Below are 14,897 nucleotides of genomic sequence, written 5' to 3' on the forward strand. Positions count from 1 at the left end.
TCCTTAAAATTGCAAATGTGGGAAGAGGAGGCCAGGAGGCTTGAGTGTTGTATATGAATGACTTTATTTAAGTATGCTGGGCACCACCAGGCAACATGGTTTGGACAGTGTGCGAGGGAACAGTCAGGCAGACCAAACAAATGCTAGGTTGGAGACAGCACCGGCCTGCCCAGTCACTGCAGGTTATAAAATGGAGCACTGCTGATGCAAGGCCAGCGGAGGGGCTGGGGGGATGGAGGGCACTGCCTGGGGCACACGCTAATGGAGCTAAGAGGAATTTGCTGCAATTCCCCTCTGTGTGCTGCAGCAAACCAGCAAGAACAGAACCAGTTTCCCAGCAGCAGGCTGAGCATTGATGGCTGTTTTCTGACAGGTTCTTGCTTAAAAATCAGTCTGTTCTGACTGGGGGGAGGGGAACAAGCAGCCTGACCTCAGCTGGGAGAGACCACCTACCTACAGCCTCTCCAAACCCATGGGTGAGGCCCAAGGACGTGGTTCCTGCAGTGGCAATGGCTGCTGCTTACATTCATCTCAGCTGGGGCAGTGCACTGGCCTTTCCCTCACCTCTGTGGCAATCCTCCAGCTCTTATCCCGACTGCACCAGAGAGTGACCCCAAGGTGATGTGTGGCAATGAACAGAAAGGAGAGAAACAGGGAGGAACTGCCACCAAGCAACTCCAGCTCCATTGCTACTGCCACGTTCTACAGAAAACTAATGGGAAAAAAAGAGAGCACCGAATAATGCACAAGTAAAACCGGAACAGTGGCATCCCCAACACAAGCAGGTCTGCAGGCTGCCCAGGGCTGTTAGAGCAGTACAAGCAAAGCAGCCACCAGGTGAGCAGAAAGGCACCGCAGTGCAGCGGAACACAGCCAGCAGGACAGCTTCCTGCTCACAAACCTGCCACACACCAACCTCCTGGTGCACTTTACTGTCCTCTCCCCTGGTGCATTCCCAGAGACCAGCGAGTCCCTGTGAGCAGGGACGGGGTGGTGGTGCAAGGCTGGCCTTTCCGCTAAGCGTGGGTGCTGTGCACAGTGCGAACATCGAGCAGCGGGCAGCTGGGCAACAGGTGTTCAAAGAAGACCCAAAGCATAATTCCCAGGTGCTGTGGTCAGTATTTGAGAGATGCTCAGACATTTCAATAAATAAAACAATTCTTACATTACAATGCACCTTCCCAATTATTATTTTGCCCCAGAATGGATAAAGTACACAAGAGTTACGCCTGGCTGTGAATACATGCTCCCTTTGCCCTGACATAGCAGGAAGGAGGGAAACAGCCTCGACTCTTACAAAGAACACAAGAAGTCAGCACTGTAAATCTTGGCAGGTTGAGGGGAAACACACAAGTGCCTTCACACCCATTCCAGGGTACTTGCTTCCAGAGGAGAAAAGGTATTTAAAACAAGGGACGAGAGAATAACCGTCTAGTACAATGACAGCTGATTAGATTTGCTTTGTTCTACTCCATGCAATACAAACTAAGTCCTATCGCAAACTTCTCCAGCTGTGGTGCAGACCCCACATCAGGCTAAGAAGTTACACACTCATACACACACTCACGCACCAAAACAGTGGGACAAATGGACTTAACTGTTGAGAATGTGCTTTCTCTTAATAATATATTAAAAACAACTTCAAAAACCTACTGATGGTGAAGACACTGCTGAAGAAGGAAGTAGCTGTGGGGCCTCAGCTATGTGTTTCCAGACAATCCAGGCATTGCAGTCAGGCTGACTAAAGCCTGCATGAGTAGTCTGCAGTGGTTGGCTCCCTTCTGGCTTGCCAGGCAGTTTCTATAAGCTGTTCCCTTTGTTTTTGCTTATTTATTTTACAATGACATATGTGACTGTGAAACAGAAAATAAGGGACTGAAATGAAAAAGGAATGGGCCATTCTGGAGAAACTTTGATTGGTATTTTCTCCTTACCATTAAAAAAAGAAAACAAAAAAAAGTTAGTAGTACTAATACAACCCTCCTGCTGCTGTCGTCTTTGCTCAGTGACATCGGGGCATGCTGGCGCACACACACACACACAGGCAGCTCTCAGACACTCGGACTCAGAAAAGCGAGTTTAAGTGAGTCTTCGGAGGAGACTGAGGACAGGTCCCTGGGCTAGAAGGTTTTTCGGTGGATGGCACGAGCTCCATCTTCTTCATATTCCTTTTTCGAAACCCACATTTTCTTAAAGGTGTCCAGAGAGGCCAGGATAGAGCCACTATGGAGAGATAGGCATGTTATGGGTTAAAGTAAAATGCTGGGGGCACTCTCATAGTATCTCTGCAGAGATGGGTTGACAGCCACTCTCTCCCAATATCCTCAAATGTACCAGTGCTATAGAGCCTGGCACCACCTGCCCCCTCCACACGACCTGGTGATTGATGCTTCAAGAACACACCAAGCATCACCCAGCTGAGCAGCACAACCCCCCTGACACACAGCACCAGCTGGGATAACAACTCAAGAGCTGCTGGGTTGTGCTTCCCCAGCCTAATCTCATAGTAAAATGTGTTGCTGTGCAGTACATACCCAATCCACGTGGAATACAATCTCTCCTGAGGAGCTGATATCTGAGAGAAAGAGAAAATCAGTCAGTACCTTCCCAACCTCGTTTGCTCCTCCTAGCACATTGCCCACACTTCACTCCAGCTAACACCTGACAAACACAGATGTGATCTTTCCCAACAGAAAGACACCTGGCAGTCCCCACAAAACAGCCACTCTGATCCAGAATCCTGGACAGGGGTCATGTCAGAGGAGCCACTTTCTCTCTTCTCAGTGATGAAACCAAGCTGATTTTCATCACAACAGCAAATGCTGTTGGGCATGTGAGTGTCTCAGGAAAGGCATTTCTGATCTGAAGTAAATGGCAGCTGCAGTCTGAGCAAAGTTCTTTCAAGGTCACAGAACAACACACTTGATAAGTGACAAACACAACGGAGATGGTTCCTACCCTTATTTTGACATCCTTTGGAGCTAGTTTCTTCACTTCACTCAAGAGCCTGTCACCAAAGCCTACACAAGACAGAAAATGTGTCATGTGAGCACCTCAGCAAAATCCCAACTTGCATCCACTAACAATGTGCACATGCCCTATGTAGTCCTATTCAAATACCCCATTCCACATCTAACAGAGTCCAGTCTGGGGAGGCACAGAACACACCCAGTGACATAACAGGATTTTGTCTCACTGAAACTTCAAACACTGGCACAACGAGCTTTATTCCTCAGCAGCAACCTGAGTCAAGTAAACAAGGTTTTTAGCTAGGACCTCCTCCTTCCCTAGGCATTCCTCCTGTGTCCTGCCCATTTGTACAGGGGGTTGAATGGGAAGACCAGGATCTGTTTGGAGATGTCAACCAGTGGATAACAGGCTGATGGGTTCTGACAGAGGGTATCTTTAGGTCAATGGGTACCAACTGAGGCCTGAGGGTATGGGTTGAAACCTTTCTGCATACACATAGCTGACTCTCACACAGAACCATTGAACTCTCACATATCGGAGACCTATAGAAACCTTAGAAGGTGGAAGAGTACTTCTTGGTATCTAATCTCAGATATCATGAGCTACAGCAGCAGGAATGAACACAGCTACTCAGTCCTTCCACAGGCATTGATTGGAGGAAAACAGTAAAAGCCCTCCAAGCCCAGAAAGTGATGTATGAGGGCAGGTGTCTTGCATACTCAGCAGGATATGACTAGGACTCAGAGAATTAGGAAGTAAATGTCCTGAGAGAGCAGAATTTACACAGCCCTCACCCCAGAGGACAAGCTGGGTGATCTGGGTTATCTTCCCAGTTTCCCATGAGAAGAAGCAAGAAATCAGGTATGTCACAGCACACTGAAAGAGAAGAGGCAGGAACCTTTGAAAAGTGTGGAGCCTCCAGACAGCACGATGTTGGAGAACAGTGTTCGCCTCAGATCCATGTCTGACTTTTGAATGGCAAAAACAAGCACTTCATGAAGTCCTTCACATTCCTCCCCTATCAGGTCCGGCCGGAACAGGAGCTCTGGGGCTCGGAAACGGGCAGGGCCAATCTGCAAGAGCAGAAGTTAGGACAGAGGGAAGAGAACAGTGTGGCTTTGTCCGCTACCTACAGATGGGCCTGCACTTTTTAGGTGAAGCTTCAGAGTAATGAAGCTTCCTGGACATTCATGCTGCATCACTAGATCCCAAGTGAATGCCAGTTTGGACTACAGCTCCTACAAAGGGCACCATTTCCAATTTGCAGATCAAAGAGAAGAAGAAACTTGCTCAGCCCCATACAGCAGGTCTGGCATAAAGACAGCAAACCCAGCCCTGGTATTGGAGGTAAAACCTGTATTTCCTCTCTTTCGACAATTCTATAGTGGGCTCAGCCTTCTAAGGAATATTCCTAACTCTTCAAACCAAGTGTTAATGCACAGGAGACAATTCAAGGCAGGACAAAAGGCACATATAAAACGACTGATGGATTTAGTGAGCTGACACCTACTCACATCCAATACCTGACCTGCATAAAGTTTGTTATCAGAGCCTTCTCTCAAACAGGTCAGAGTTCCTATTGTCATGCTGCATCCTTACCCAAGACTTCTAGCAGAAGTTGTGAAGTTTCTAGTAAAGTTTTCTTTCCTTAAAAATTCTAGTGCCCAGTCAACAGCCTAGGATGAGCTATGGTCTTTTAAAATTATCCCCTCCCATCTAAAACCACATTAAATTCGTCACTGGGGAGCTTTTCTGTAAACCCTGAGCCTCACGTGAGGAATTCTTCAAGGGTGCTCCTTACAAACCTCAATAGTGCTTCCATCTGGCAGGTAGTACTGAGCCTTCTCAGTCTCCAGAGTCTCATCCTTCTGGGGGTTTATTGACAGGTAGCAGGCACGCTGGAGAGGAAACAAGAGTCAGGGAGAGGAAGATGAGAAGGGAAAACCCAAATGCCTCTGATAAAATGTTTCTCTCAGTAACAATCAAAATCCATGTATGCCTTTGGGGAGACTGATTTCAGCAGTATTATGTGCTGGCTTCTAAGGCTCACAGCAGGTAAACTACCTTGCAATATCCCACTTGTGATCCCTAGCTGCCATAGATTTTACTCCATGAAGGGTAAACAAACACTAGTGAAAGAGATTATCAGACCCTGAAAAACTGCAGCACAAGTAAGTGCAAAACTGATTTCAAACCACCAGCCCATCTCCACCTCCAAGTTAACAGCCTCTCAACAAGGATTAATGTGATTTTGACTATAACTCTCCCAGAAAATGGGACAGCTGAGGTTGCAAATGGCCTCTGGAGGTCATCTTGTCCACACAGGATCCCCTAAAGCAGGCTGTCCAGGACCACATCCAGATGATTTTACCAAGGATGGAGACTCTATAACCCTCTAGACAAACTGTGCCAGCACTTGGTCACTATCACACTGAAGAAAGTTTATGTTCAGACAGAACCTCCTGTGTTTCAGTTTGTGCATCTAGTCCTGTCACTGGATATCACTGAAATGAGTCTGGTTCTGTTTTCTCTGAACCCTCCCTTCAGATATTTATATACATCAATGAGACTCTCCCCAAACATTTCTTGTGGCTTAACAGTCCAAGCTCTCCCTGCCTTTCCACATATAAGAGTCCTTTAATCATCTTAGTGGCCCTAGACTCCCTCACATAGATAATGGATTTAGGTGCAGAGCTGGGTAGGCTGGAGCTTCCCAGCAGAGTTCACAACCTAAAATTTTCCTTGAGAAGAAATCCCGTAATGGACAAACACAGAAACAAGGCAGGGCATCACCTCCTTGATGGTCTTGACAATCTCAAACTCAGAGGTTGTGTGGAAGTCATAGCCTTCCTTCCGGAGATAGAGACGCAGGAAGCGGGAGACATCCCGGCCAGCGATGTCAATCCGCATGATGGAGTGAGGCATAGCAAAGCCTTCATAGATGGGAACTGCGTGGGTGACGCCATCCCCGGAGTCCAGCACCACTCCCGTAGTCCTGCCGGTTGCGTAGCTACCAAAGGGACAAAGGCTCAAGTCAGAACAAGCAACTCAAAGTGAGCTCAGGCAAGCAGTACATCCATGCTCAACTCAGGAAGCAGAGATTTCACACAAACAGGGCCTAAAAACCCCTCAAAACACAAAAGCCCCTCAAAACACAAGTTCTGTTTGCAGCTCAGCAAATTTCCTGTAAACTCTTTATTACACAAATCAAGTTTCAGTTCTTGCATGAAAAGGGGGTAAGTCAGACATCAGTTAGGTCTTCCAGAGTTTCTTTTGTAAAAGAATGGATTTTGTGGCAACATTCCACAAACACAAATCAAAGACTAAAGACACTTACAGGCTAAGCACAGCTTGCATGGAGATGAACAGTGCTGGCACATTGAAGGTCTCAAAAAACACCTCAGCGGCACGCTCTCTGTTCTTGCGCGGGTTTAGGGGTGCTTCTGTCAGCAGCACAGGATGCTGGGAAAGAAAAGAAGGAGCTGTGCTGCCTAACCAGGAGGCAGTAGGGGTGTGTTCCTAAAACTTTCTGTTTATTTATTCACTTTAGGAACCACTGGTGCAAGAGGACAGGTACAAAGAGATAATTTCAGCTGAGCTGTATTAGACTCTGAATAATCTCTATTAGGTAGGAAGACCAGCAGGGTTATGGTCTAGTTATGAAGAATTGTTAGGAGATGTACTCTGTGAGTAACACTGACCCATGAAGGACAAGTAGGATGAGTCTCGGTGACAAAAAAAATCAGCCAGATTAGCCAAAATACACCTAAGAAAGGGTGAAGGCATATGGTCTTAGCACAAGCAGACAGAAATATTCCTACTCCACAACTTAGACTGCCCTCAGACATTTAATAATTTTTTGGCCAGATCCTTCCAGACCACAGGACTGTGGTTTTCTCCTTCCTCACTTCTAATCATGTCACTGCTGAGTGGATATGCCTGATATGCAGGCAGAACAAGAAAAGTCAGAAACACCTGGCATAGAGTAGAATCATTAGAGAGAGTGTGAATGGCAAATGTGAAAGGCAGATTTTCAGTCAGGCCAGACCATCAGATCTGAAGAGGAATTATGCTTGGACACTTCTTGTGCAGTATCTCCTGAGTGGTGAAAGAACCTAATTTAGCAACAGACACACATTCAGAAAGAAGGGCAAAGGAAAAATCCCAAATCTTTCCCAGAGTTCCAAGGCTCCTGGTGTTACACATGCACTGAATAATGCCTGTGCCTTTATATTATGTGGTCTCTCACCTCTTCTGAGAATGTCTGGAGCTGGTCTTTAGAATACACATACTGCCAGATGCGCTCCATGTCATTCCAGTCCTTCACTATGCCATGCTCCATTGGGTATCGGATCGCAAGAAGACCTCTGTGCTCCTAAGCAAACAGGAAGGACAAGAGAGGATTAGAACTTCCAACAATTACACTTCTGAGCACTGTGACTTACTGTCAGACTCAACTTCAGTTTTGATTCCATTAGAAGATACTTTATCTATAGTATACAGGGCAAAACCTGAACACTCATCACAAACATCTCTCCCAGAGAAGCCAAGACTAGACAAGGCCTTTTCATACCAACTAGGAATGTCTATGTCTGACATTTGCAGAGCATATTCCATCCTGACACTTTTAAAGTCAACACACAGAACCTATCATATGGTATCTCTGTACTACCAGCTCAGTCAAGATATGAAACTTAATAGGATGTTACTGGGGAATGCAGTTTGAAGGGCTCACAAAAGATGTAACCACACAACTGACTACATGCTGACAGAAACAGGACTGTGGAGAGAAACTTCCTGCCCATGGCAGAGAGATACACAGCAATTGAGTAGGGTCCATTTCTAAAGCTCCCAGTCAAAAGTAGTAAGCATATGGAGCTATAAGAAAAGAAAAAGAAAAGGGAAAAAAAAAAAAAAAAAAAAAAAAAGAGATACCGAAGGCCTTGGGAACTAGGTCTGTGGTCAGCAAATTTGCACAAGAATTTCATGAAGCTTCCCACTCCACCTTGGACATGCAGGCAAGTGACAGTCTGTTCTACTCTTCAGATCTACATGATATCAAAGAACCACAGTCCAGCTGCCACATCCTGCCCTTACAGCAGCAAACTGAGATACATGGACAAGTGCAGTGTACAGGTGTTCTTACCTCTGCCTTTGGACCAATGAAAATGTCCCCTTCTAAAGCACCAGCCATAACACGAACATGCTTTGGTCTGCCCACACTAGAACAGAGACAAGAGAGTAAATGCTTCTACAAAGAGCTCAGATGTACCCAAGAATTGTCTGCTTTGTGTTTCTCTCTGTTCTAACCAGAACCTTCTGAATGGGTGAGTCTGGGGGTGCTACCAGGTACAGACAGACCAGGTTTGCTCTGAACTACTCTCAGAAATCAGAGGTGAAAGGGACAGATTTTAGACAGTTCTGAACTGGCTAGCCATAAACCAGCTGAGTCTAGCCATATTTTCACTGATTATTCATGACTTACTTGTTTCAACAGTGCCTGGGATGAACATGGCTAGACTGAGCAATTGTCTGAGGTACTGGATCCACATGTGCTGCTTGACCTCAGGCAGACTTCTCCAATTAGACGTTTGTGTCCCATACCCCACCATCCCACACAGAACATGTTATTCAGAACACAAAACTACTCACTAAAAACCCACCACTGAAACCAGTGAAAATAAAAGCCAGTGACTGTTCAGAGTTCCTGTTCCATCAGTCTTCATCCCGGAAAAACTCTCAGAAAACTTACAAAGAAGTCCAGCAGAAATCAAGACATCATACCACACACTGAAAAAATACAAAGGTCTCCACACATCATATCCCAAATTTTACTTTTTCCAGATCCTTTTCCTCATGTATGCAGATTAAAGGATCCTACAGCTTTGAATGTGTGTTGAGCCTGACAAAGTGATGTCATCTTTTATAATGTGTGTGTCCCCAAAAATCCCAAAATATTTAACAGCGGATCTCTCATCTCTATTTCAACAGGCAGAAAAGAGTTTTTCCATTCATAAAACTGGGCAATTCTTCCCCTCTACATATCAAAGAATTAGTACACAGTACTAAGAAGTTACCAAGAACAGCAGAATACTTACTAGTTAGGAAAGCAGTATTTTGGTATTTGATCACCCGCAAAACCTGCTTTAATCACACCCGAGCCCTGTGGAAGCAACAGACAAATATGTGAGCTTATCACTCATTCCATCATCTTCACAAGTTTTAGAGAAGTTGCAAAGTACATCAGCACTGCCAGGTCCTCTCCTTTCTACTAGGAATAAAGCTCCCCAGGGACTGACTCTCCAGGCTGTTTGGGGATGGGAAATGCAAGCTTGGCTATTGGAGGGAGTGACTGGTACCCTCTCTGGCAGTGAAACATCTCACAGGACACAACCATCCCTTGGCACCCTGGTACTGCTCTGCACACACCCAAACACTGCCCTGTACAGACAAGTATTTTTCTAGCCAGGGCTACTGTGAGGGGTGCAGGAGGCTACATCCATACTCCACAGGTGTCTATCAATATTAGATAACCTCTGGGGAGAAAAGAACAATCCAGAAAGCCCAGCAAGAGCAGCTGAACTCTGCCAGCTTCAGGAAGCACTGGAAGATGAAGGCTACAGGCCTCTCAGAAGGAGATTTGAAAAGAATGGAGGGAGGGCGGATAAAGTCAGAGAAGGAAGCAAAGAATTCAGCCAAGAATTGTGGGAAACAGACTGGAGAAGAAACTAGGGAAAAGATGACCAAGTAGTGGATGAACTAGCTAACACTAAGGAGGCAGAAGTGTGGTCAGAAAAGACACTGGAAACCAACCCAGACTGTGGTCTGGAAAGGACAAAGGTGCTGGTTACACTGCAAAGGGAAAGGCTGGGGGCAGGAAGCACAGTTGATGGGATAGAGCTTGTAGAGAAGAAACAAAGAGATGAGAGATGGCAGTCAGAAAGGCACAGATCCAAAGAGCTTTCTGCAACATTCAAAGCAGCAAACACAGAGTGGGTAAAACCAGCCACAGCAAGGCCCTGGCAGGAAGTCAGTGCTGGGCATCTGGCCCCACAGCTCTCATCCCTGTCCGGAAGCATCCTGGGAACACCATCATTAACTTGGATCTGTGCAGATTCCTTCCCCTCCTCCATTTCCTCTCCCTGCACAAGGGAATGACATCTTGAAACAATGAGCAGCTTGCAGGAACACCCAAGTTTTGCTAAGGAGCGGATTTTCATAGTATCTCCTCAGATAAGCCATTTCACTGGTAATCCCAGACTACCACCAGCACAAGATCTTGTGAAAAAAAAGGAGCAGTTCTGCTTAGCCCCATGGTGGGAGCAAAGTGTGTGTGAGCTTGCAATGAAAGCTGTGACCTGTGAAGCGCCTGTTCACTCTCAAGGGCTCTGCAGTAGGAATGCTCTGGTTTTGGGGCCAAAAAGACATTTTGGCTACCTCACAGCATTTTAAAATGAGTAGCAACAAAGCTCCTCCATAGCTTTCCACTTCTTACCACCTCTGCATGGGTCAGCATCCACTTTCACTTTGAGGCTGGGGCCAGATGAGTTGCTCAGACCTCTGTCAGGCATGCCCTGGCTGTAGTGGTTTCCGATGCTGCCTTCCTAGTACCAGAGGTTACCAGCCAGAGCAGGCTCAGCAGAAAGGAATGCAGGGTGGCCCCAGCCTCTTCTGTTCACAGTCCAGTGCTTTATTGCCAAGCTACTTCCATCAGCAGTTTCAGCTGGGATGTCAGGCTCTGCACAGAACATGTGCACTCTGCCACCAGAGCCAGGATACTCCTGCCTCTAAACCACCAGTCAGATTTGCCAGGACACATCTGTAGGACATGAGTGTCAGAAATACTCTGCAAATCAGATGTAGCTATTTATAAAGCATATGAAAGGTAGATTGCTTGAATCCTTGTCTCCTGATAAACACCTGCAGCCAGGCTGGCTCCAGGAGCACACCCAAGTTGCCATCTGGGCAGGACTAACTACTTCCTTTCGGCGTGTGGGACTCAGCTCCAGTTGCATCTCAGGGTCCGCACTAACTGATACCAGTGTGACAAAGTGGCCTGTGAAGTGTTAAAAAGACTTCCCTTGAGGCAGATTCTCTTCTGACTGTTCCCTTCAAAGTGAAACAAGGAATAAACTAAAACCACTATTTCAATTTTTCTTATCATAGTTTATAAACAACCCTCTGCTTGGGAAAGAATACCATTCTGTGGCAAGTCTTGCAGAAAAATAATTTAATGAAATGCAGTAACATAACATAACCACATTAGAATATCGCACATAGTGAATATTTTGTTCAGGATAATGACTGATCTTGTTACTAGCACACTCTGCTGTGGGGAACTGGTTTCAGGAAAACAATGATGCTCCTATTTTAACTTATAGATTGAAACTTCTTTATGTCAGGCCAAAAATTACCCAGTGTGTCCTGGTGAGATTCCCAGCAAGTTATGTATTTTAAGATTTACATACTGAAATTCAAAGTTAACCAAATGTGTTGGGAGTTCAGAACTCCAGCTTGGAGTCAAAGACAAATGACTGCTTTGAATGTGCTGGTGGGATGGGGATTCAACTCAGTTGTACTTCCAAGTGCCTGGGAAAAAACCAAGAACAGCTGTTTGATATCTCCGCACTACAAAGACCTGACTGCACTTTCTGACCTATTCAATTTTTCTTGAAAACATTTTACTTCTTTGAAAATATGTGCACACTGAGTAAATCTGTTTATTATAGACCAGTTTGAGATCCCTATGCAATGAGAGGAAAATGTTTACATTTTGAAATAACTCTGATTCAGAAGGTTTAAAGACCTGGTTTTTCATCTCTGCTTCAAATAAGCAAAACCACTTGCATATTCTCTTCTGTTACAAACTCCAATTTATTAAAACTTAAAAAAAAATTAAAATTCATATACTTCCGCCATTAACTATCCTGGCTGGGCTTTCATTCTATTTTGTTTGGCAAGAGTTTATTGTTTATTATTTTTTTAATTTTAATCAAAAGAATAAAAGAAGAAAAACTATATGTAAAATATAAAGGTCAAGGAAGATAAATTAATTCAAAATTCTTGTGACTGTCTTGAAGGAACTGAACATACCTCATCTACTAGCTCTGTAGCCAGTTGGTTATGGATTTATTCATCTTGATGCATTTAGGACTCAAATTTAAACGGAAATCATCAATCAATCTTCTGTGTAGCACTTTCTATGGAGAGTGCACATTTCATATTGTTATAAAACTGTTTAATTTGATACTGAATTTATAGGATCAAGAACAAATCAAATACACAACAGCCCTTGCTGACAGCTCAACTGCATAAAATGCCACCACTCAGACTACAAAACAAACAAGAGATAAGTCCATGTTCCATGGATATCAAGGAATTTGCACTGACTTAGGCCACAGCTGGACCACTGACATATGCATTATGTTCAGCAGAGCTCCCAGACCACTCAAAGAGAGCTTGTTGGATTGCAGATGGGAATACAATTATTAAAAATTAGACAATGAAGATTATAAAGGTGTACTGAGGTACAGCTCCAACCTCCCACTGTACATTACAAACCTCTCCCTGCTGAAAACATACAGCTAACAGCAATGGTAAGAGAAAAAAATCTCACTGTTAATTTTTTAGCTACAGAACTTCATGTCTTTTCAGAACACACTTTGATACTAGAGCAAGGCTGGGACCAGGGTGGGTCTGGCTCTCACCAGCTCAGTATCTCACTTCCCCCTTCCCACCCTCCCACACACAGACACACGTGAGACAGGATAACATTCAGCCTCCAAAAGGTGCCTGCAGTTCTCTGAGGAAAAGCAGTAACAGAACAGCAGTGGGAAGAGTGGTACCTGCTCTGTGCAGCTCCACTTCCCATCCTGCCTGAACTCCAAAGAGGAGCAAAAATGCAGTGTCACCACAAGTCTCCTCGGCCCATAGCGTGCCAGTGTTCCAGGCAGATGTCACAACAACTGCTCCATTCTACTTCTTGTATAGGGAGGGGAAGGGGGGAAGCTCATTTATTGGAGAGGACAGAACAAGAATTAGCTTTTATAAGACCAGCTGATAAAATGAAAAAAGACACAGAATCAGCTGCAGGCACATAAGCTGTTCTTCAGGTCTGAGGCAGCGGTGGTAATCATTGCACTAAATAACAAAAGGACATGCTGAAATTAAATACAGGCTGCTACTACATGAATAGCTCAACAAAGTCATCCTCGCAGTTCCAGAACACCTATAGATAACTTTAATGTTTAGCTAATCAATCAATAATGCAGCAGGATTGGTGCTGATACAATCAATCCTAAAAACAATCAACTGAAAAAAATTTTTAACATCTTCAATGAACATACATGTTTTTCTGAACATAGTCAATTTTACTGCTTACTCTCATTTTCTGTTAGATGCTTTCCTTCAGTGTCTAACCCAAATCCCTCTGCTGTAAGATTCCAGGGAAATAAACAAAGTCAAAACTGTATCAAAAAGCTCAAGCTGTAGAGAGGAATTTTGGATCCATAATAAAGAAAAAGTCAGAAGAATAGCCACCTTTATTTGAGAAGACCTACAATCATTCACCTTATGGGGAGTTACAGCAATAGGTTGAGAAATGCCAGGCTAGGAAACCCACGTCATATGGCAAAAAGATTCAGCAGAAACTGAGCTGGTGGAGGAAGAATGGAGCACAGTACTGACCCTTCAAAACAACAGAATCTCAATCACTGGCGATAGAGGTCAGAAGGGAGGAGCACGGGTTTGTGACTCAGTACACTGAACAGAGGCCCTGTCCAAGATGTGCCCTCCCACCCCTTCCTGGACGGTCCTTCTTCCTGGGAGGGCAGCATAGATGGGGTGAATCAGAACCGGTCCCAAAAGTATCTCAAAGAGGCAGGGAATCACCGTCATTCATCTCCCGCAGAGCTATTACACACACAGATTGAAGTTCTGCTTTGTGCTAATGAGCAGCATCAGCACATTGGAGCAGCCATCTGCAACACCACACAATGCTGATGCAACGCTCGCTGGGCACAGATCCTTCAGCAGTGGCATTCCAAGGCATGGGAATCCATGCCTTGGGAACGGCACTGCCTTGTGACCACTGCGCTGTATGCACTGGAGGAAGGGCAGTAGAAGGGGTGAAGGCTTCCCTCTCGCTGGGCCTGGCTGGAGAGCTCTATGTCCTGCATGAACCCAGGGAAGTGCCAGCACGCCCAGAGCTTGCTGGGGGTCCATCAATGGCCTGCCAGGAGCACGCTGGAACCTTAGCCAAAGTCTGCCCCGGAGCACGCTGGGAGTGTGGCCATGTCCTGGCCCAGCAGCCCCATTGTCCCCCCGGCACAAAGAGGAGTGGGGCGGGGCCGGTGGAAGCCCAGCCTGACAGCGCCAGCAGCCAATGAGCGCAGGTGCTCTGGCGACAGTCCCGCCCCACTCCGGCAGGTCGCAGCGGGCTGTCCCGCTGACTGACAGCTGTCTTAGCCAATGGGGCCACGCCGCCCCTCCCAGCCAGAAGTAGCTCGGCGGCAGCGGGGGCTGCGCCCCCCAGCGCGGGGCAGCGGCCCCGCTGCGGGTGACTGCCACTCGCCCCAGCCAATCGCGACTCGCCGGGGAGAAGCGGCCCCGCCCCCCGAGGACGCCGTATGGCGCCGTGCGAGGGCCGGAGGCGGCGGCCTGGCCGCCCGAGGTGGCGGGGGGTGGGGGGGGGCGGCGGCGGGCGGGGCGCGGCCGCCCCGATGACAAAGGGATTGCGGGCCCTCCCCGCTCCCGGGACTCGCGGCCGCCCGCACTCACGTTGTCTATCACGACGGGCTGGTTCGCTATCACATCGTAGGACTCCATGGCGAGGACCCGCCGCAGCCGCCCGTGAGGGAGCAACAGCCCAGCCCTCGTCGGCGCATGCGCGGAGCGGCGACGCGGCGCCGCCTGGGTGATGTATTCTC

General features: G+C 46.5%; 1 protein-coding gene across 1 annotated transcript; it reads right to left on the reverse strand.

Moving 5' to 3' along the window:
- Positions 1-45: 45 nt before the first annotated feature.
- Positions 46-14,897, reverse strand: ACTR1A (actin related protein 1A). The gene is made up of 11 exons (XM_005520697.3): positions 14,749-14,897; positions 9,069-9,133; positions 8,117-8,192; positions 7,220-7,345; positions 6,308-6,432; positions 5,764-5,980; positions 4,776-4,868; positions 3,869-4,043; positions 2,959-3,020; positions 2,535-2,575; positions 46-2,223 (listed from the first exon to the last, which is right to left on the reverse strand). The coding sequence occupies exons 1-11, from the start codon at positions 14,794-14,796 to the stop codon at positions 2,121-2,123; spliced, it is 1,131 nt and encodes a 376-aa protein (XP_005520754.1). The 5' UTR covers positions 14,797-14,897; the 3' UTR covers positions 46-2,120.

This window comes from Pseudopodoces humilis, chromosome 9 (assembly GCF_049639895.1).
Source record: "Pseudopodoces humilis isolate 2021_Gansu_Grassland_sample_001 chromosome 9, ASM4963989v1, whole genome shotgun sequence".
NCBI lineage: Eukaryota > Metazoa > Chordata > Aves > Passeriformes > Paridae > Pseudopodoces > Pseudopodoces humilis.

Bases quoted from the DNA above. Each gene is read 5' to 3' on its own strand.
- ACTR1A (XM_005520697.3), bottom strand. From the start codon at position 14,796: ATGGAGTCCTACGATGTGATAGCGAACCAGCCCGTCGTGATAGACAAC. The intron at 9,134-14,748 runs GTGAGTGCGGGC...TTGCTTCCACAG, and splicing joins AGCCCGTCGTGATAGACAAC to GGCTCGGGTGTGATTAAAGC. The intron at 2,224-2,534 runs GTATGTACTGCA...ATCTCTCCATAG, and splicing joins TTGTATTCCACGTGGATTGG to TGGCTCTATCCTGGCCTCTC.